General features: G+C 38.3%; 2 protein-coding genes across 2 annotated transcripts in view; one reads left to right on the top strand and one right to left on the bottom strand.

Annotated features, from left to right (window-relative positions):
* Positions 1 to 13356, top strand: part of LOC132117428 (E3 ubiquitin-protein ligase Siah2-like) — a 33998-nt gene extending 20642 nt beyond the window's left edge. Inside the window, exon 2 of the mRNA XM_059526714.1 lies at positions 10817 to 13356. Within this exon, the coding sequence (XP_059382697.1) occupies positions 10817 to 11368 (552 nt within the window). The 3' untranslated portion in view covers positions 11369 to 13356. The remainder of the gene's footprint in view (positions 1 to 10816) is intronic.
* Positions 13357 to 17991: 4635 nt separating this feature from the next.
* rbmx2 (RNA binding motif protein X-linked 2) lies at positions 17992 to 22291 on the bottom strand. The gene is made up of 7 exons (XM_059526732.1): positions 22148 to 22291; positions 21497 to 21612; positions 19924 to 19975; positions 19674 to 19803; positions 18885 to 19062; positions 18165 to 18745; positions 17992 to 18033 (listed from the first exon to the last, which is right to left on the bottom strand). The coding sequence occupies exons 1-6, from the start codon at positions 22150 to 22152 to the stop codon at positions 18225 to 18227; spliced, it is 1002 nt and encodes a 333-aa protein (XP_059382715.1). The 5' UTR covers positions 22153 to 22291; the 3' UTR covers positions 17992 to 18033; positions 18165 to 18224.
* Between the last annotated feature and the right edge of the window lie 466 nt (positions 22292 to 22757).

Below are 22757 nucleotides of genomic sequence, written 5' to 3' on the forward strand. Positions count from 1 at the left end.
AGGCCTTCTTCTACAGCCTGTGCCTGTCCCCATCCAGCTGCTCTGTTCATTCACTTAACGGAGCCTTTTAATCAGGGGCCATTTGGAGCAGAGACGGGCAGCTTGGACTATTGTGCCTGCACTGAATGACTCCCAGGAGGCTAAACTCAAGGGGACACAGCAATGTGTCCTACAATGGGACTCAAATTAAATGAAATTGCAATTGAACCTTGTTCTACCCATTTAGGATTTGAGGAATAGAAGATATTGATGGTAGGATATGCCACTAGACAGAATTTCAGGCTAGATTTGTGTTTCCTGTCATGATGTGTAATTTGGTCAGGCAAAGGTTGAAAACATTTGGAAAAGAATATGAAAAATTATTGCTCTTTCACATCATACTCAGTTGGTACTTTTAGTTTTTGGGATTATTGTTGTTTTTATTTGTTTTTTGATTGCTAGGTAGGTAGTAGAGGTGGAACAAGAGACACAGAATAGGAACACGATGCAGGTCAGATATGAAATGTTGATGCATCACTTCAGTTTTACATGGCCTTTAGTTCCCATATGGATGGATGTTTTATTGCACTGCGATAACACATCAGTGGTTTATAATATAGCCAGGCGTAAATGCCATGCGAGTCGGCATAATGAATAGTGTTTAGACTAAATGACTTGTGGCAGAAAATAAATTTGTATAATGCCAGACATTTCCACATGGAAGTATCCATGTTAACTGCTTCTTCCAATCTGGGAGGGGAAAACGGCCCGCTTATAATGTATTCTCTCTCTTCCTTCCTTTCAGAGTCTCACCATCATTTACATTTCACACTCTGTCGACCTTAAAATTTCCACATTTCCCAGCTCTTTACATTCTGCTTATGTCTGCGTAAGAGCTGCTGTTCTCTCTAGCATTCACATGTGCAGCACGTGCAGGAAAGAGAAATGGGAGTGATTTTGGAGTGTGCACACACTGGCAGGCTGCCAATCTCATCCCGTCACTGTTTCGCTTGGCTCTTTGAGCGCTCTGTGTTGGGGTCTACAGTTGATTGATTGACAGGTGGTCTTCACTGTTTAGCTCTTCGGGTATGGCTTTGGCATAAATCGGTGCCTGTTGGAAGGCAAGTGATAAGACTGCGGTCTAGCCCATCCCTCTGTTTGGATAGGTTTGGAATTTTAAACATGCACAACGCTTTGCTAAAATCTATGCTAAACTGCAGTTATTTTCAGTCCAACTGGGATGGACCAGTGCTAATATTTATTAGGGCCCGAGCACCGATGGTGTACACACATGTAACACACCAATACCTACAAAAAAGTCTCTTGGTACGAAATCCGAATCCCAACAGGAAGTGTTATTTTGAATTTTCCCTGCAAAATTGGTGTTGTTTTTGCAATTTTCAAGGGTTGTACTTTAACAAACTCTTCCTAGAGATTTATACAGATTAACACCAAACTTGGTCAGTGTAATCTAAAGCCCTTTGCGATGTTAAAGGGTTAGTTCACCCAGATAGCAAATTTATGTAATTAATAACTTACCCTCATGTTGTTTCAAACCCGTAAGACCTCCGTTTATCTTTGGAACACAGTTTAAGATATTTTAGATTTAGTCCGAGAGCTCTCAGTCCCTGAATATACTGTCCAGAAAGGTAAGAAAAACATCATCAAAGTAGTCCATGTGACATCAGAGGGTCAGTTAGAATTTTTGTACTCAAACAGTACACTGACTGAACTGCTGTGAAGAGAGAACTGAAGATGAACAGCGAGCCGAGCCAGATAACGAACAAAACATTGACTCATTCACGAGTCAAGAATATATATATGTTGCTGTTAGGGTTAGTTACATTTGTTAATGATGATGATAATAATAATATATGTCAGTGGGGTGGTGCCCTTTCAAAAGGTACATCTCTGTACTACATTTTCCCCTAAAAGCTGCATATTAATACGTAATGGTATTTTGGTATTCATTATTATTCGTACCTATCAGGTACTTTCCCAGTGACACCTTTTGTACATCTATTTCCTAAGAGTGTACAACAATGGAATTCCTAAACTAAACTATAATTATAATTTCTAACCGTTACTGACACCAGTGGCCGTTAGAGGAACTGCAGCCAGTCTCATGCTCGTTCTCAGTGCGCACGCTCTTTTTTTTTTTTTACTTACGAGGAGTGTCCGTGGGTGTCTGAATTGTGCTGGAGGCTGGTCGCTTCTTTCCATCCGCAGAGTCCATTTGAAAATGCCGCTGCTTACTATAATGGCTGGCGTGGCGTACGGTTGTAAACCCAAGTAGACGAGAACGCGCATGACGTCACATTTTGTGAATTTTCGCTCCAATTCGGGCCCGACTCCTCCACACACAATTGAGCCTACAGGCTGATAGAGGCAACCGTGGCGGACAGTCGAGGTGTCATTCTTTTTTTTACATCATGGTTGGCTCATACATGTACAAATGAAAACTCTATCTTAAAGATTTTTTTAAGTAAAAACCTCCACATAGCTCCTTTAATGGCGAATACTTTTTTTTTTTCTTGTAGAAAGCATTCCACTAGCAAACATGTTGTTATACTAAATATCAGCACTTATGTGATATTTCTTTAATTTCACTATTTGCATTTAAAAGCTAGTAGATAAGCTTGTGCCAGCTGGAGCCAAAGAGAAAATAAAATGTTTTTCAAAAGGTGTTTAACAGAGAGCGGTTTATTCAAGCTACTTTGTATAGGTGTGATACGTTTAAATTCCTGGAATTGTTGATATTGCATTACTGTGAAAACACGTTACCTTCTATAAAATAAAAGGCCTTGTTGTTGTGGCGAAGTGGTATCAATACGATCTGTTTCTGACCCTGCTCAGCAAACATTAAATTTAAACTGCAATCATGGGTCAATCTCTCATGCCCCATAAATCCACGAGCACCACTGCTTAATTGAATTGCCTGGTTTTGAGAAGTCTAGCTCTCTCTGTCTTCATCCGTCTCAAGCATATCTTTCATATCTCATCATGGACTCCATATGGAAACGCATCAGGCTCTTTAGCTGAAGAGATACAGTACACCTTGTTCAGCTCATCCCCTGTGTGTGTGTGTGTGTGTGTGTGTGTGTGTGTGTGTGTGTGTGTGTTATGCCCATATTCTCATTACGGCTCGGTGGTATGACAGTGTGTAACATGTGTCAGTAGGAATGTCAACAAATATCCAGTCCTGCTGTCTGGTGCGATATGTTTTCAGCATAATATTAAATATCTCACAACAGTATCTACAAAAATTGTATTCTGCAAAATAATTTGACCATATCGGCTATCTCCCAATTCTTATATTTAATTTATTGAATTGTGAATACTCATTTCCCAAATTTTCACCTTTGCCTTATATGTGCACATACCATTCATTTTTTAAAAATTGCAATGTTTTACACTGTTAAATTTAATCTTAAGCACCCCCTTCCACCACTTCCAAAAAAAGTAACTCTAATTATTATAGTATTTTCTAAATACACTTGTATTTTTATATTTTGAATTTTAATTTACAAAATAGTATAGAATTTAAACATCGGCCATTACAATATTTAACAAAAATGTTATTAGCCATAACATTTATCATATTAGACAGAATTTAAATATTGGTGCATTCATAATGAATAATCCCTAATTAATTGTATGTTTGTTTTTGTTTTTTAAATCAAGAAAATAATTTAGGTATTTAGTTAATTATCAAAAAATATTACTACAGGCTTATATATTCTATAGGCCTAATGCTTTTTAGGTTGTGAATTTTCTTGCAAAAAGAACTTTGCCATGACCATGTTAATGTGATATGAAATTACTCATATTGCAGTGTTGTTCAATCCACCCACTCCTTAATGCTCATGCATGTCATTGTAATGAAATGAGAATGCAAGTGTCAGACTCCATCTCATGCACCCCTCTATTTGTACCCTCCTGATTGTGCTGCCAGTCATCGTCAGGCTAAAAATAGGCGGCCTTTCCACTGCAGGGAAGCCAAGAGGCTTGTGTGAGTGTGTGTGTGTGTGTGAGGGCACTCACCCAGAGAGTGAAATAGGCTAAAGATGAGTAGAATACAGTGAGACAGATTGTCTTTCTCCCTGTGCTTGAATGTAAATAAAACATGTGGTCGTGACGGCTAGATCTACGGTCTTCCAGCCACACAGATGTGTGAATCCATCAGAGTTCATCTGAAACACTATTTCAGGAGGGCCGAGAAGGGAAGAGACGATGAAAGGGAAATGGACAATAGGGAAAAAAATTTAATGCTGGAGCTATGAGGAGAAATCAGACAGCAAGCCAGCTGTGCTTCAGTAAAGAAAATCTAATGCCTGGTGTGGTTATTTACAGGCAAAAACACAAACTCTTATGAAATATTCAGGATTAGGGCTGGGCAATGTATTTATATACACAAGTCCCCAATTTAACTGAAGTAAGCAACCGATTTTCTATAAAACATTTTTATCTGAAATGGATTAGAACATGATTAGAACATGATCAGAATGCAAGCAGAATGCATATGCCCTTCAAAGTGCCATAGGGGAATAAATGAGCCCAAATCTAACATGAAAGACCTGTAGATTACATTCTGCTTGAAGTCCCCAAATGGCTGTGCTACAGGCACGAGAGAGAGAAAAACCATGAGCGGAGGAATGAGCAGGTGAAAACCCCCCTCCATTCTCACACACACACACACACACCTCCTCCCACCCCCTCCCGTCGTGTGCAAGCGTGCTGCAGTCCAGAATGTTTTTCCGCGTCCGAGGCTCTGCTGAGTTGTCACCCTCCGGAGCGCAGCAAAAACAGAGGAGAGAGAGGGAGAAAGAAAGGAAGGAGAAAAGACTGTTTCGCAGGAATCCCAGTCACTTGACAAGCTGTATTTGTAGGATCTTGCACAATATTGGACGAAGCTGATGCTTTCCCAGGGGCTACAACAGCTCACCTGCGATCGCTGACTGTGTTTAGAAGCTTTTTATTGAGGCTGATCAATTTTACCTGGATGCTGTGGTTTGTAGATGTTTTTGTGGCTTATTCTGAGAGCTTTCTAGAATAAATAATCTGTCTTCACCGATTTGACTGACGTTTGCTGGAAATCCTTAATTGGGAACTAAGGGGAAATAATTATTTTGAATCCGCATGGAATGAGAACAGAATTTAAATTTGGATTGAGTTGGTTTTTAAACAATGACAGTTTCTGTACCGCTAGTCAATCACAGTGTGGGTCTCTTTCTGGTCCTGTAGGGGACAGTGCAGTCCGTGGTGTATGTTTTGAATCAATAGATCGTTTCTTTGGTTTTACTGTTGTTGCGTGCATGTGTCTGCCAGCATACGAGGAGGCTGCATCGTTTTAACGGGTCCACAAGGCTTGTGTTTTGGCAGCAGATGTAAAACGTGGTTTATCCCGGCTGTGTCCTTCAGGACACAAAAGAATCCTTGTCAGAATCAGAGGTAAACAGGGAGGCATTCAGTGTAATTGCTCAGCGCTGCCGTGCACTCATGGGAATGGTGTTTTCGCTCGAGTGAAAGAGTACAGAATGTTCAGTTTGGCTCCTTGACTCTTGGGAGGTCAGTAAGTTCATTCCTCAAAAATTTGAATTAAATTTCTTTGTGGTACACACTGATTCTTAAGACATTCTCTACTAGTGAATGGAGAGACCCCAAACAGTGTTCTTGTTTTTTTTTTTTATCATTACTTTGGGTTTGATTTTGGACGCTCGAGCTTGAATTAGGTTAGTATAATTTTGTCCAAGAAGGCAAACGGTCTCTGAACATTTTGACTGAAGAGTTATTGTAGGGTTGTGTTTGAAGTGATGTTGTGCCCGGCCTCCTGTTTCCCACTCCTGAGGGATTTGTCCCAGTTGCGGTGCCTACTCGGTTGGCCACGACAACGAGGTGTTTGTGTCACAGGCACAAATCGACCGGTTTGTCATACCAAGCCACTTCCAGGAAGCAAGGTGAGTGTTGAAGATCATAGTTCCATCTTCAGTAAATTATAGTTTTTGTTTAGAAATCATATATTATAGTACTTGTTCATTAGCTGTTTGATGCAGGAACATACTATATTTATTTCCCTACACTAATTTTACTTGCCTATAAAAAGCATGCATTTACTGGTGGGGGTGGGGGTTAAATGTAATACAATTTCTGGAAAATCTGAGCATTACGGAAATAGGTAATGAAGTTGTGCCACCTATGGGGAATATTGTTGTGATGCTTACAGGAATATAATCATGCTTTTACGAATGCTCTCATAATAGTATAATGGTAATATAATGCAGAGTTTTAAACTGGAAGTAAAGCAGTCAGCTAAGTTAACATTATTAAGTGATTTCCACTTTGATAAAAAAATTACATGATTAATGTAACCATTTTAAAGAAAAAAGGATGTTTTGTTATAGCTTTTGGAGCAACGGCACCGCCATCTTGCAGTACCACATCATGTGACATCACAGAGTTGGTTCGCTCTGTTGGCCAGTGAAGTAATATAAGCATTTCTTTATATTTTGAACTAGGGCTGGGCGAGATATCGAATTCGATGATCACTGAACCGATCACGGAACCGACTTTTCTGACGAGATGCGCGTGATCATCGCATGCAATATATCGCCCAGCCCTATTTTGAACACACATGTTATTTTAACACACAAATAATTTGGTTTTCACCATTATTTGGATGAATATTCAAGTTTTGATCATGGTATCCCAAACGTTGTTTTCATAATGCAAAGTGCAACGTTGTGTAACAAACAACGCTTCATACAGTATCATTCATGCCACATTTTATTGTTATATCAGACCATTAAGACATATGCATTACATTGACTGGTTCACCAGTTGTATGTATCATATTTTGTGTTTACCTGCGAATACAATTAGCTTCCCTGCTGTTAACAGGAAGTAGTGTTTAACTAATCACCTATATGAACAATCAGACCAGTGCTGCTTCCCTCAAAGTTTATAATTCTCATATGTTTTAAGCCTTATCAGTTTAAATGTCAGTGTTTTAAGCCATTCAAGCATGAGACAGCACAAAATAGATTTCAATGCAGTATTACTTACATGCTGTGATAGACCTTTTTTTAAAAAGAGATTTTAAATACGTTACTCACGCGATGTGATAGATCATTTCTGTTAGCGCTGGCAGCGCCGCACACACAAAAAGCCACAGCTTGACTAGCACATAAGTAGGCTTCCAAATAAAGCTTTCTTTCATGCCTTCATAAAATGCACACAAAAGCACGTCGGAATGACAGTCTTAAGGAGTATCCACGTAAATTAGTATTGTTTCCAATCCTTTATATATCCAATACTTTGCCCCAAACCACGACTTTTCACATTTCACGACTTCTTAATTCGTAAAAGGATATGGTTTATGACTTGATTTTTGTAAAAGGCATATTATGAAATTAATTATTCCCAAACACTGACTTTTTATTCTCGAAATTGTCTTTTTTTTTTTTTTTTGCTCTAAAATGTCCTACTGTACAGAAGTCTCGGATGCTTTTTTTTATCTCAATGTCAATTATACTATGTATATACAAACACATTACAGTAATTGCTGTGTAAAAAAACATTAAATGTAATTGAAGAACTGAGCGAGAGCGAGAAGATGGCAAGCAAGGGTTCCCCTCCCCCCTCTAACCTAATTACTCTGGCCTTCACTGGGCTGATTTCAGCTTTGAAACTTTTAACTAAATTACTATTGATTCCAGAGTGGGAAAGCGAGTGTCTAGGCTTCCATTGCAGTGGTTGAAGTGGGTGCGATGGCTTGCCACTGATCAGGAGAAATCTGATTTCTTGGTGCCTGATGCACGGGCCTTTCGTAAGGCCCCCACAGAGTTGATTCTAATTATGACCCGAGCCCAGTCGCTTCCCAGCAGTGATGAGGTCATGTGCAGACATGGTGTCTCATAAGAGGGGACCAAGATGCTGGTGGCCTCACTTGGTTTTAAGAGCGCTTTCTCTTGCCATTTCATATGCACTCACCCTGTCTTTGAGGGAGAAGGGGAAAGAGATGGTAATGATGCCATCTCATCTGTCCTGGGTTCCGTCTCTGGGGATGTGAGCACGGAGACGCCATCCTTTTTATCTGTCATGTTGGTGATGGCAACTCAAGGTCCTCCTGCTTTGTTAATGGAGAAGAGATAAGCCTGCCTCTCATTCATTGCTCTGAATAGGTGTATAGGAATCATCAATAGTTTCTTGAAATGAGGCTACCCAGCACTTCCCAACTGTCAACATTGTTGGCAGAGGCATCAGTCATTTGGTAAAAGCAAAGGTACCCTTGAACTGAACTGTACATGTAGCACACTGTGTTTATCTGGCAGCTTGTTGTAAAGTTAAGCATAATGCTTGCATACTTTCAGTAAATTGTATTAAGTCTGTTTGGCCTTAAGATGCAAAAATGCCAATAAAATGTATTGCAGCAACTACTTTTAAGGACTTAGTTCAGGGTTTTTTTTCTCTCCAAGTTCTAGGATTTTCTTATTGTGCTTTGAGAAATATCCAGGCCCATATGCCGTGTTTAGAAAAAAATAAGCTCTTTGCTGCTAATATGTTTTGAAAATTAAGCATTGTAGCTTAGGCAAAGTCAAAACCACCACAGGACATCTGAAGACTGTGATTCTTATGTGCCCTTTTCGTGTTCTGGTATATGTGACAATTTGTTTTACATTAAGTTTAAAACATTTCCATTTCAATACACAAAAAAATGATAAACTGTCAAAATTCATTGTCATTCATCAAAATGAGCATATCCAATGACTTCACCTCTTGGCTAAAGTGGCGAGATATAATTTGCAAAATGCTGAAATGTGTAAATAATTCAGTAGCGAAGCTCCCAGTCCAGGGTTTCCACAGGGCTAGCTTGGCACAGTGTCAAGGGTGTACTAGAAAGAGAGCACTTCACTTATTATTTCATCAGGTCTTTGGAGCAATGTACGCTGGTGATATATTTGAAGTTTTAATTCAAGTGAATTAAATTTATAGCCAGTGGCAGTATTGGTATGTTGGTCCTCTGCTCATTTTATTTAAAAATTGTGGGCATATTGCTACATTCATTGACTCCGATGCATTGTTGAAACGCACAGATAATTTGTTCACTCTAGGGACTAATCAATGTAAGGTAAGTGATATACAGGGTTCACTGCTGGAATCAGGTGTAGTAATGACTAAATGCACACATGCCCATAAAATCACACACTAAACAGTGTACCCTAAACAGACATTTGATACTATTCCTTCTTACTACGCCGATACCCTCAGCTCCAACAGACTTTAGACAGAGGCTTTATCTCCACCGCACGGCCTTAGGATTACTGCTCAAAATCCTGTCATTCTCTAATTAAAAAGGTGGATAAGAGGATAACTGTCTGAATGAGAGGGAATAGATGGGATGCAAAAAACCTTCCACACCTCCAGAAGTCAGATTGTTTGATTCGTAAAAGAAAGGCTGGAAAATGAAGAAGGATTAGTGTAATGAATTTGAAGGTATTTGAACATAGGCCAGGTCCTAATAAAAAGACAGTTTGGAAAACCCAGTGTAACGTGAAGGCGATATAATGATTCTTTCTCCCCAGCTGCTTCTTAACAGCATTTGATGATAAATGTCAGTGTTTTAAGGCAGTTATGGCCTCTAGGGTCTTCTGGACCACTGGATAACAGTTGTCACTCATTGATTTTTGTTAGGCAGCCAGTGACTTACCACTCAGATTAATAATTAATTTGGCAGATATTGAAGCACACAGTTTGGTGGGGGGGTGGGTGGGGGCTTGGTGGCTGGCGCTGAGTGGGCTGAACGCCCACACCTCCAGCTTTGCTCTAACCTGAACCTGATAGAAAGGGATTGTCCTGTGGTGTAATGATTTACTCTAATTAATGAAGTTTACATAGATTTTCTGGAAACTTCATAAGAAAGAATCAGATAATGCTCTATTTAATGATTTTAAATGGGGGAAAAAATCTCTAATTCATTTTCCCATTCATGCAAGGATTTTCTTTCTTTGTTGCTTTGTCTATGGTATGACATTTCTCGGTTGAATTCTAAACCTTTACCTATATTTTGAGCTGAATACCTTATTTTTAATGCAGCTCTGCTAAGCTAATGAAATTCTCTGGGAAAGGTATTTATCAAGTTATTGTTGGACCTTTTATTGTTGCAAGTCTAATCCTGTAGACCAGTAGAGTGAGCAAAGAAAATCATGCAGTGTGCACATTTCCAGCAAAGTGAGTAGATTGGGGTAACATTCATATTTGACCTTCATTTATATTCCCATCCTGAGTTAATCAAAGAGAGAGCCTTGCTGTTCTTTTCACCTTGAAGCAACAAGATCCGTCCCACTTATTTTTCCAAACTGCATGGACATGTGCATAAAAAATGAGAGGACTGTCACAGCTGGACACATGATTAGCAGCAACGTCACTTCTATAGCAGATACACACGGACAAACGTAAATTACTCTAAAAGATTTATGGATTTGCTTCAAATGATACTGATTTATCTCGACATATGGACTAGTTCCCTCTTTGCTTTACCTATATATAATTCCCTGTCTCCTGTGTCCTTGACCTGTCCTCCTGAAATCCCCTTATCCTAGTTTTCCATTTTTTCCCCTTTATTCTCACACCATTTTTCAGCCTCCCACTCACCTTTCCTGCTACTCCAGTCTTTGTCCTTCATCATCAGTTACTCTTTCAGTGTTTTTCCATTACTTACGAGCGCTCTTGATCCGAACTCTCTTCACTCTCTTTCAGTCAGTCATTAAGAAGGCCTATCTCTTCAAATGTTTTTTTGTGCCGGTGCTCATGCAAGTCTCATTTCTGTATTTTTCCACAGTATGCCTCAGCTGGATGTCTGCTGTCCCTTCACCACAGCGAGAAGCCGGAGCATGAAGAAGTCTGTGAGTTCCGCCCCTACACCTGCCCATGCCCAGGGGCTTCCTGTAAATGGCACGGCTCCCTGGAGGCCGTCATGCCACATCTCATGCATGCCCACAAATCCATTACCACCTTACAGGGTGAGGACATAGTCTTTCTTGCCACGGATATTAATCTACCGGGGGCTGTGGACTGGGTCATGATGCAGTCATGCTTCGGGCACCACTTCATGCTGGTTCTAGAGAAGCAGGAGAAATATGAGGGACACCAGCAGTTCTTTGCCATCGTGCTGCTCATTGGCACGCGAAAGCAAGCTGAGAACTTTGCCTACCGCCTCGAGTTGAACGGCAACCGTAGGCGACTCACGTGGGAGGCCACGCCGCGCTCGATCCACGATGGCGTAGCAGCAGCCATCATGAACAGTGACTGTCTTGTGTTTGATACCTCTATTGCCCACCTGTTTGCAGACAATGGCAACCTGGGTATCAATGTGACCATCTCCATGTGCTGAGGTGGCAGCGTAAGGCTTTATCCAGTGACCCAAACCTTGGACAACCTCTGCTCCCTATCAGACTGCAGGTTCTGAAGACAGCAGTTGGGAGATGTATACGTTTGTGTATATTTCAGCTCAAGAGTCATCCACGAAAACAGCGCACACTTTCCAGATTCACAAGTAGGTTAGTTTGCCAGGTTAGGATGACAAGAGTCCTTCTCGAGATGAAGTGGGGAGTGTGCGGGTGTTAGCAATCCATAGGTGCAATTGAGAATTTCTTTTGCACACCCCAAGGATTAAAAAAACACCAACTTTCTGATTACACCTTCAGTAGAAGTTCAGGTGTGGATGAACACCTTCACAGAATCAAAATGCTATCTTGGGAATAGTCTAGTCATGAAGGTGTAACATTTGCCTCAGAAGCTTATAAAACTTATGTTGTACAAAACTGCACTGACTACTTTGGTTTTCGTCTTTGAATATTGAGTGAAACCGTGGAAATTGTACATGGCGATGTAAATGGTGATCCTCTGAATTTCATGGTTGTATATTGGCTTGATAAAACAATGCCCATGGTGGAAATACAGTGTGCATGGTGGAAATAAAATTCACTTGCAAAAATTGAGTACATAGCCACCATGTTTTAAAGACAAGAATCTGACCTCTTTCACGTTTTTTTTTTTTTTCCTTTCTTTTTTTAAATACCATATTTGTTGTCAATGTTGCAATATGTAATGTGGAAAATACTTAATTTCATGGTCCTTATCCAGAGGAGAGAACTGGTTTGTGATCAAAACAGATATAAGCTCCATAAAATGACAGAACTACAGCCAGCCATTTCAAATTTTGTTACCCATGATCTAATGCCACACATTTTCATAGATATATTTGTATGTGATACTTGATTTTTTTTTTTTTTTTTTAAGGGGATTGTTGGCCTATAAATCATAAATCTGTATTTAATTGCCCTCATTTTCTAACACTTATATGTGGACCACCAAAGGAGAAGTTAAGTTGAATAAATGCAGACCATACAACCTGTGCTCTATACTTCAAGTCTTTTGAAGCCATATTATAGCTTTAAGGCAGAGACTTGAAATGTATGGCTTTTTATTGAAAATATCTAATTGTATGAAAAAGAGCTGCTCACACATATTGCTAGATGACTTCTATACAGGTTTCAATAACAAGGTGAGGAAATTAAAAAATTTTCATTTAATGAACTATTTCTTTTATATATGTGTTTGATCTTTGCTTTTTACCGTACTTTGTCTAGTCAACAGTGACTGTATGTAAAAGATTTAGCCTGTGCACAAACAACAAACTGTTATTTTCTTGTTGATAAAAGTGTCCGCATTTAATTGGTTTTGTTGTCTTTGTAGTTTTTCTTACATTATATTTGAGGTTATCTTTTAGGTATTTTAAAAGAAAAGCTTTTGTAAAAATATAAACCACTTTAGTTTTGTTGGTATTTGTTGTAACTGTTATGTCTCTTACAAAATGATTGTTTAGTCTAGCTTTGTTTACTCTAGTTCTTTAAAACCCAGTAAGATCTGAGCAATTTCTCACTCTCCTCTTTGGTCAATGAACCCACACAATGCCTTACTTGTATACAAACTCAGTCTTTAGAGTCTACCGCCTTCTAGGACTCTGTCAAGTTCAGGTCACTATCCTCCAAACCTCTAGTGACTTGAAAGAGACTTAAATTTTTGAGTGGGAAGGACATGCCGCATCATACTACTTTGCCCCCAAAACCTGCTGCAGTACCAGTTTCACTTACACTGTTCAAGTACGGAACCCAGCCTCTTTTCAAATACCTCTGATGACTTTGGAGATGTCTGTGCAAGAAGAGCATTGATATCCCTGAATGTGGTTGGCTCTGTCAAGAGATCTCAAGATTGATGCATAACTGACGCTCTCAGCTCTTCATGTCTGCTGTTTTACTTGTTCTGAAAAATAATTAAAAAATGTAAATTAAATGTTTTATAAATCTTTTGTTGAGCAAATGTATTGCTTTGTTGAATTTTATTAGTTTATTTTTTTTTTACATTTAGGACCCAAAGGACAAGATGAAAGTGTGCTCATGTGGTCAGTGTCTCCACTCCTCAAACATGTGGACACACTCTCGTACCCAATGCTTGTTCTCTCTACATGCAGTTGTCATGGCAACTAAATATGCAAATGAGAAATCTAGCTCATTCATTCCTAGAGAAAAATTATTAGATATATATTTTTTTTAATGCTCTTGATTAATCTGAAATAACTTTTTCACACTTAAATTAGGGAATCTGTCATGGTATTTACAGGATCATTCCCTTTAAAAATCTATAAAACAGTTATGCAGTTGAACCAAATGGATGGTGTCTGTACAACCTCTGCATAAAAATATCAAATGCATATTGAACAGGACAAAGTACCTGCATGTAGATCACAAGCCCTGAAGGAAGCTCCAAGCATCCAGGTCTATGTGGCATGATTCCTACGGCATTGGGATGACAATACAAATCCTGTGCAGTAAAGAATAACAATTAAGTCACAGAAAACCCAACCATGTTCACTTAGCCTAATCCGTATCAAATTTCAAATAAAACACTGATATATTCTGATATCTTAATTCTGATGTGACCATTCACTTCTTGTAGCTTGTTGCAGATTGTTGTAGCTCCAAGACAGACAAGACATACCATGTCAAAAGAGACCACCAGCCATCTGTCTCTCTCCCATGGCATGTTAGACTCCCCTACACAGAAGTGAACACAAAACTGAATAAATACATTTTAATGAAGTGAGCAGGTGGTTTCCTGAGCTGAGTGCCATGCCTCGCAATCAAGCCATCGCGATCAATATTGAGCACCACATCCTAATGAACTTGCGAATAAACAAGTCTCCGTGAAGGTCTAGAATACTTAAAGGGGTTATATGATGCGATTTAAATTTTTCTTTTCTCTTTGGAGTGTTACAAGCTCTTGGTGCATAAAGAAGATCTGTAAAGTAGCAAAAACTAAAGTCTCAAATCCAAAGAGATGTTCTTTATAAAAGTTGAGTCAACCTACCTTAAAAGCTCCGACATGTCTACTTCACGATGTGGGAAGATTTGCATAACGCTGCCCAAATTTTCACGCAAAAAAAGGAGGCGCAACTTTTATTCTTGCTGTTGTGAAAACAAAACTACTTCGTTTGGTCTTCCAAAAGAAGACCGAAATCAGTGGTTAAGTTTTTACAACACTGGTCTACAACAGTGCAACCCAAATATTTAGATGTCTGCAGCACATTTTATGGAGGATGAGGACTGTTTCCTGTGAGAGTAGCCTACAATACCAGTGTCTGTTTCTAAAATGTGGGGCAATTCCAACTTTGCAAGTACAGTCTGGTGCTTCTGACTCACAGCCCGTCAATACGTTATTATGTTTAAAGAATTTGCCACTGATGATTCAAACGTGAGTTTTGAGCAGTGTATAGTAGCGCTTGTTTGTTTTCTCTGATCACAAATGCATACATGGTTTTATGTTTACACAGTGTGATTCGCAACGCATAAAAAAACAGTACAAGTCATTATAATTAGTAATTCTGTCCCCACTGTATGCAACAAATGTCTGTTTATAATGGGTTTTTCTTGTTGCGCCGGGACACACAGCATCATCGTCGTATAGTAAGAGACATAACATTTCTGTCACATGCAAGAGGCATTCAGCCAATCACAACGAACTAGATAGCTGGCAAATCAGCGTACACCTCGCTTTTCAGAACAATGAGCTTTGTAAAAATCTATGCGTTTCACAAAGGCCAGGCATAGAGGAGCAACAATAATGTACATTATGTGGAAAATAAGGTTTCCTGTGCCAACCCAGTGACACAGACATTAGCATGCGTGAGTTTACAGGTCCACCAATATGAAAAACTTCAACCATAGTTATTTCAAATGCATGATTTGAAGAAAAAGTATTTTAAATAAATAAGTGGAAGGTTAAAGTCACAATGAAACACAAGTACTGGCATCTTTTCTTCGGTACCGTGATGTACATCTGAGTGTAGTCTCGCGTAGCCAGACCTTCAGACTGACCGCTGAAGGTCTGTAATCCATGGCAGCTTTCATTGGCCAAGGCCCACTCATTAGGCCATTTGATGACATGTCAAACAACCAATCACAGTTCATTTCATTCAGCGTTGCATTTCGGGGCGTGGAAATGTCGCCACAATAACAGACTGGTGTGTAAAACTCTTGGACATATTTTAAAGATTCTATGCCGTGAACTTAAAATATTTCACATACTTTTGAAACTCCAGAGTTTAGTTAATCCTGATAAGCCCTCGTTGTCACAGTTGTAAACACTAAGGCTTTTTTCTTTCGTGAGGGGTTTTGGCACCATGGCATCATTGTTTCCACGTGAAATGTTAAGGAACGCGACACACACGTTTCCTATAAAACATCCTGTAGAATTCAATGACTCCGATGACATCTTTGACACTCCTAAAGTGTTTCCACTTTTGTGTCCCATATGTATCAGACAACGGTCCGTGGGCGGGACGTCTGAGGATGAGACTAAGTGAGATGGATGATCAAAAAAAGAACAAAAATTAGGGTGGAAATTTGGTTCAGTCTATTGACTGTTTGAATACATTTAGGCAAATCTGCTGAATGTGAGCAGTCCTTCAGGGAAGTTCATATTTACAAGTTGGGAAGTCTTAATTATGTTGGGACCATTCAAAATTGATTTGAAGATGGCATTGTAACTTTCCTACTAAAAGGAAAGTTAAGCAAGTTTCTCTACTTCAAAACTAAGAATAAAGAATGTGCATCTGTGCTTTTGCTTTTTAATGATCTTAATTCATAAAGGTTCTGTAAACTGTTATATACTCTATCATGATTGTACACTAATATATTTTTTATACATGCTTCACGCCATTTCAGGTTCTAAGCAGGCATACAAACTTGCCCTTGTGGCAGAGTTATAGTCCTACAGGTATTTGGAAATCTTCGAAAATCACAGGGTAGATGAGTTTGATCAGGGTTGGAGCTAAACTCTGCAGCGCATTGGCCCTCAAAGGCAAGATTTGAGGAACCCTGATTTGGATGTTGACTGGTGCTCTTTTATATGCTGAATCACACGCACGCACATTTGAGAATTGAGATTTGATCACAAGTAGGACAATTTCTAAAAACAATTTCTAAATGAATCTCCTGAATTTCCCACTTGTGATTATGTCTTTGTGGTTGAATTCATGTTCAACTTTTAAATACAATATTTCAGAAAATATTTTAATCCACCTTTGTGTGTGAAGTGTAGTTCTATAAATTGTTCACAAAAAAGAACATGTATTTAGAAAATCGATGAATTTACTATGTACATAACATTTTGAACAACAAAACCTGGAACATATACTATCCATCTCCCAGAAATCGCTACCATTTCAATAGTCGGTACTGCAATATTTAAGTCTTGATTTCTCAACCAATTCTATTTTTTATTTGTTTTTAGTGCTGTTGTAATTTAATTCGCAGTATTTAATAGTGTTGCTGCTGAAAGCTAATATTTGCTTTTGTCCTATTCCTTTAACTATTATTCAACATTTAACATTCTCATGGTAAATATTCACAATTTACTTTGGAAAACACTGACTGTGGCTAAAATGCCAATAAGATTGCTTACAACTACGGAAAACGGCTTCATCCAAAGACCTGATGACCTGTGGAAGCTGTTTGTATATTTAGATGGAGATCCATTGAGAACTAGCGTGAAAATCTTTTTATCTCATTTTTTTTTTATATCTTATTCAAAATGGGGCTGGTGATCGATGTAGTATAGCATGTGACATCACACAGGGGTGACCCAACAGCATGCACTATTAAAGTTCAGTGCAAACAGATATTTGACCTTTAACCTTAAGTATTGACTTGAACGTTTAGTGTCTGTGACAGAACAAGACTAATGGAGTCACATCTGCAGTACTCCTGATTGGCCAATTATGAATACTTTGTATTTGACCGTTCATGAATTGTACAGATCATAGAAACTCGAGGTTATAAGAGATTGACTTAAGAGTGATTGGCTTAATTTACTGTATTAAAAGCTGTTTTGCTATGAAAATAAAATTGTTTTGGGCATGAAAGAAATAGATTTTTTTTTATCAGGCTAGATAAATTTATAGCAACAGCCCATATTTCCAATAATCACACCACACATTTTAATGTTCAACTTCGTTTTTATTATGATTGAATTCTGAGTGTGTTTATTTACTCAGAGTATATCTGTGTAATTGTTTGATCTTTTCTTGCTAGGTTATTTGAATGTTTTTGAATCATTATCATTCAACATTAGTGATTAAATGCTGTTTCCTGTTGAGCAGGTATAAATGAGTAATGTGCACATCTGCTTGGTCTGATACGTTTTTTTTTTGTTTTTGTTTTTTTAAATAACTGAACACCTTTAACTAAAGGTCTTTTAATAGTTTTACAACTGAATCCATAATGATTTGTGTACTTTGATCGTAATATTGGAGTTTCCTGTTGACACTATTAAAAAAGACATGTTTGGATTTTGTATCATTTAAAGTCAAATAAAATTTGAAATTATTTGTCAAATGAGTGTACTGTGTGTAACATTACAGGTAGCCATTATACAGTTAATTACTGCAGGCAGATATTTCGCATTTCTAAACATTTATTTACATTTCTGAGTTACACACTGTGACGAGTGGGGCGGGGCCGGGGGACATGGGAGCGAGGCCGGGGGAGTGATTGGAGATGAACTACACCTGTTCGTCCCACCGGTCTCGCTCCCATGTCCCCCGGCCCCGCCCCACTCGTCACACACACACATAAAAAAAAATAGTACAGTCCATTTTTTTCAAAAAAAAGTTAAATTAGTATCTCTGTTCAATTTCGCCTGTATTCTCTTTCACGACTGTGATCTCTGTGTTTGGCAAACCCTTGGTCATTTCCTCTGTCTCGCTCCCTTCTGTCCTTCTCTCGTTCCCTGTCTCTATCACGTTCCCTTTCTCTCTCACACTCTCTTTCCCCATTATTCTCTCTATCAACACCTCTTCCTTTGTCTCTTTCTCTGTCTCGCTGCCGTGTGTCTTCATGTCTTTTATCCTCTCGGTTTCTGTCTGTCTTTTTGTCTTCTTCTCTATCCCTTTCCTTCTCACCTCTATACCTATCTCTGAATCTGTCCGCTTCATCTGCTCTGTCTTGTGGGTTCCTGAAGTCTTGTCCCGATCTGTCCCTTCTGCTTCCTGCCGGTCCTTTCGCCACATACTTCTCGTATGCCGTGTCCTCCTTCTCCTTCTTCACTCTGACAGGAGATGATGCTGACGGCTCAGTCCGTGCCTCACGTTTCTCTTCCTTTAGTGCTTTTTTTTTCTCTTTCTTCTCCTTCTTTTTCTTCTCCTTTTTATCTGAAGTATAACAACATAAATCAATCATTTAGTCAAAAAACTAAAATACTGTTTATTAAATTAATAAAAGATAAATGATTTAAAGATAAATCTTATCAAATGTAGTTACATTTACTGAACAAATGCAGCCTCTTTTCACCTTTTTTTGGCTTTTTCACAGGTACAGCACATTCCTCTTCAGACCCCGACTCAAAGGAGGGGACTTTAGGAGCACATCCCTCTTCTCGCAAACGTTTAGTGACATCATCAATGTCTTCGTTGTCCTTGGGTGGTCGATAATTTGCTACATGGTCCACACGTATAGTCCGGCCCTTAATCTTTAAAGCAAAAAAAAAAACAAAAAAAAATTAAGAAACAAAAATATATGCAACACATGGGTCAATTATATGACTATTATTTCCCTGGTTTATGAGTTCCTTTCTTAATGAATAAATGAAGGAAGGATTGAAATAAAATATTATAATTTGACCTCTTTATAACAAACTAGGGCTGGGCGATATGGGCAAATATCTTATCACAATATATTTATTTTCCATATCACACAATATTGATATTTATCACAATATTAATTTACCATTAATGGGGAATTCAATACTGTCCACATGTTTTTAGGCCTTGAGATGAATCCATATATCAAGTAAAAATGTCCAGAGCTTATCATCTTCAGCATAAAATTTCACCACAATATGATATTGTTTTATCAGTCATCCCAGGTAATATTGTAAAACAACAACACTTTTAAGTCTTAAATATATCTTTTAAAATGTTTAAAAATCAAGGACACTAACAAATAATGTCACTGACCCACATCTATCTATATATATCTATATATGTACATCAAGAACATTGAATATGATTATTTTAACACGTAGAACATAGTCCAGCAGTAAACACAAAACTGAATGAGCAACTGGAAGAAGCCTTTCACCTTGATTCCATTAAAGTTATCCACCGCCAGAATGGTGCTCCTTTGATCTTCATAGCACAGGAAGCAGAATCCTTTGGATTTGCCCGTCTTTTTATCTCGCACCAAATTGATGTTGGCAATCTCTCCGTACCTGAGATGCGCAGAGGAGGATCAAGCTTTACTAGGAGAAAATTGCTGACTTCTTTTGTCAAGAAATGAAAACATGTTTGAAATGTAGGCAAAAACACGGGGATGAGCAATTAGGGCTTACTGAGAGAAAACACAGATGACATCTCCTTCTGTCAGATCATATGGAAGTCCACCTGTAGATGTATTACAGCTTATTTACATACAGTGCTGACTGGGTTGGAATTAAATAAAATAAATACACAATTCACTAACAAAATGTTTTTTTAATGGTTCTCTTTAGTCTAGCAAATATATTTGAGATAAAAAGCAATTAATATACATCACTTTGAATTTTGACACGGTCAGATCAGGATTAAAGTACTGTGTACTAGAATGAGCTTCAGAGAAACACTGAGATCATGCCATTTTGTACCGAAGGACACTTTCAGTGTCAAATAGATGAATGCTGCCACCATCTGGCAGAATATAGCCTAGCCCAGGGATCTCCAACCCTTGCTTCAACACACTGTCAGTTGTTTCCAAGTAACTCTAAAGACCTTGTATGACTGGTTCTGGTGTGTTTGATTAAGGCTAGAGCTGAAATCTTCAGGGGTCTCATTTATAAATGTTGCGTAAGCACAAAATAGGCATAGAAACACGCATAGGCAATTTTCCACGCACATATCATGATATATGTCGATATACACATTTACATTAAATACTCCACTCCCATTAATGGAGACAAACACTGAATTTACATAATTGTACAAAAAAACAATTACATTTTATTAAATGTAAAACTGGATTCAGAAGTTGAACGGTCCATTGTCCGGTATAGGACCAATGATAATAGCTTACTGTACAACCACAACGCAGATGAACGGAGGTGCTGATGTCATGTGAACGCATCTCCATAAAATAACAAAAAACACCACTATGTTTGAAGGATATAACGAAGAGAAAATGGTACGATTTGTACGTTTCCTTTTTCAAAAACTTTGTCTGTGACTTGCCGAACCAGACAATTGTATTTACACTGCAATAAACACGGGCCTATCTGTCTCCACTAAAAATAGCTAAACGATGTTCATCAGCAAAACTGCATTCATTTAATTTGATTTGAATTGTTTAAAACAATTGAAATACTATCTGGCCAGTGTAAAAGAATGCGATCAATTCTATTCTAAAATATATTCCTTAAAACATCTTTAAACCATTTTGTTTTTATGGATATTTTCATATATTTATTATAAAACATAACAAGGATACTGGATAATTTTTAGCAATAAAAATGTGTATGCAACAAATGGCATTATAGTCCCAATCTCATATTTCCTTAATGTCTAGGTGTTATATATGGTGCATGTGAATATACATGGAAATGATATGCAGATGAGGTTATGCATAGTAAAACAAGGCGCTGTATGCTCCATACACGGTTATTTCGGGGAGGAGATGAGGCACAATCTTCCCCTGCCTGGGATTTATAAAGGGTTTTTGCACAGGTTCTGGCATATGCATGGTTTTATAAATCGGATAACTTTTGTGCATATGCAAAATCTAGCTTTTGTGCCTACGTACACTTTTAGGATAAAATCTACGGAGAGTTTTATAAATGAGACCCCAGGACAGTAGCTCTCCAGGAGCAGGATTTAAGACCACTGGCCTATTTGTATAAGAAGCCCATTGCCCGGTATTGTTAAGCAGTCACTTACCAATAAAGACCCAGGCGCTGTCCTTGTAGACTGAATGCCAGGACACACTGTCTTTGACATCAAGTTCAGCCTCTTTTTCATTCAGTTCATTGATGAGTTTCACTTTGGTGAGAGGACTGCATAGAAATAACAGAGATAAAATGAGCTTTGATTCTGTACACAATTTACTGTCTCTATTATTGTTATTTTGCTGTGTCGTCTGCGTCATAAGATCTTCTATCAGGGGCATTTATGACTAATTGAAGTTGTAAAAAAAAAATACGTTTCAACATTTTATCACAAATATCTAAATGTGGCAATAAAGTAACAAGGATTTTTTTTTATGTAACGTAATTCCGACAGAGTAGTCGTCTTTGTGTTTCATTTACATTAACTTAACCCGTTATTTACTTTTCCTGTCATTTGTCGGTGTCCTATAAACGAATCAAAAAGAATAACTGAATCGAGAATAAGGAAAGTAGGTTACGTTCATGTTTTAGCAGATGAATAATTAGCATTTGACTACTGCTGCAAAAACTGAGGACAGTTATTTAGATTTCAACTTCCTGTTTCAATCCTGACGGGTGAATGAATTTTCTTAGACTAATAAGAAACATATGACAACAAATGCACTCGAGATATTTCAATATAAACATCCAAAACATCACTTACTTCATTGTGATGAGCCGTGGGCACTCCGGAAGGATTTCTTTCCACTGGCGAGTTTTCGAAGGTCACACGTGGTACTCTTTTTTTCCGGGTTAGGAACAAAGGATTGTGGGATATGTAGTTGACTGACTAATTGCGCAGTTTCTGCATTATCATTACTTATTTTGTGTTTGTAACTTAGAGTGTATTTCTCCAAATTTGCTATTGACTTTACAGCTGAAGCACTTAATCAAACACTGATAGTTTTATTGGCATAAAAATTCTTAAAGAAATTAAAATATTAGCCTAAACTGTTTGGTTGGTGAATATAGCCTATATGGAACCCAGACACCAGTGGCAGGGACACTGTGGCGAGGACCTTTGGGAAGCTATGGTTAACTTAAACATGTTTGGGTGCTGCAGAACTTAAACTTAACTATTTCCACTAAAACTAAAACGTAACTAACTATAACTACACTAACTGTAATACATATACTTAGGAAAGCAGTCCTGCAAGACGCTAAAACAATTTCCAAAGTAACCTTCTCAACACTGGACCCTTCTCACCATGACCTACTGGTGGACCTGAAACACAACTAGTAATGTTACAAATTAGAAAAACACTATAAAAATA

This window comes from Carassius carassius, chromosome 36 (genome assembly GCF_963082965.1).
Source record: "Carassius carassius chromosome 36, fCarCar2.1, whole genome shotgun sequence".
Classification (NCBI taxonomy): domain Eukaryota; kingdom Metazoa; phylum Chordata; class Actinopteri; order Cypriniformes; family Cyprinidae; genus Carassius; species Carassius carassius.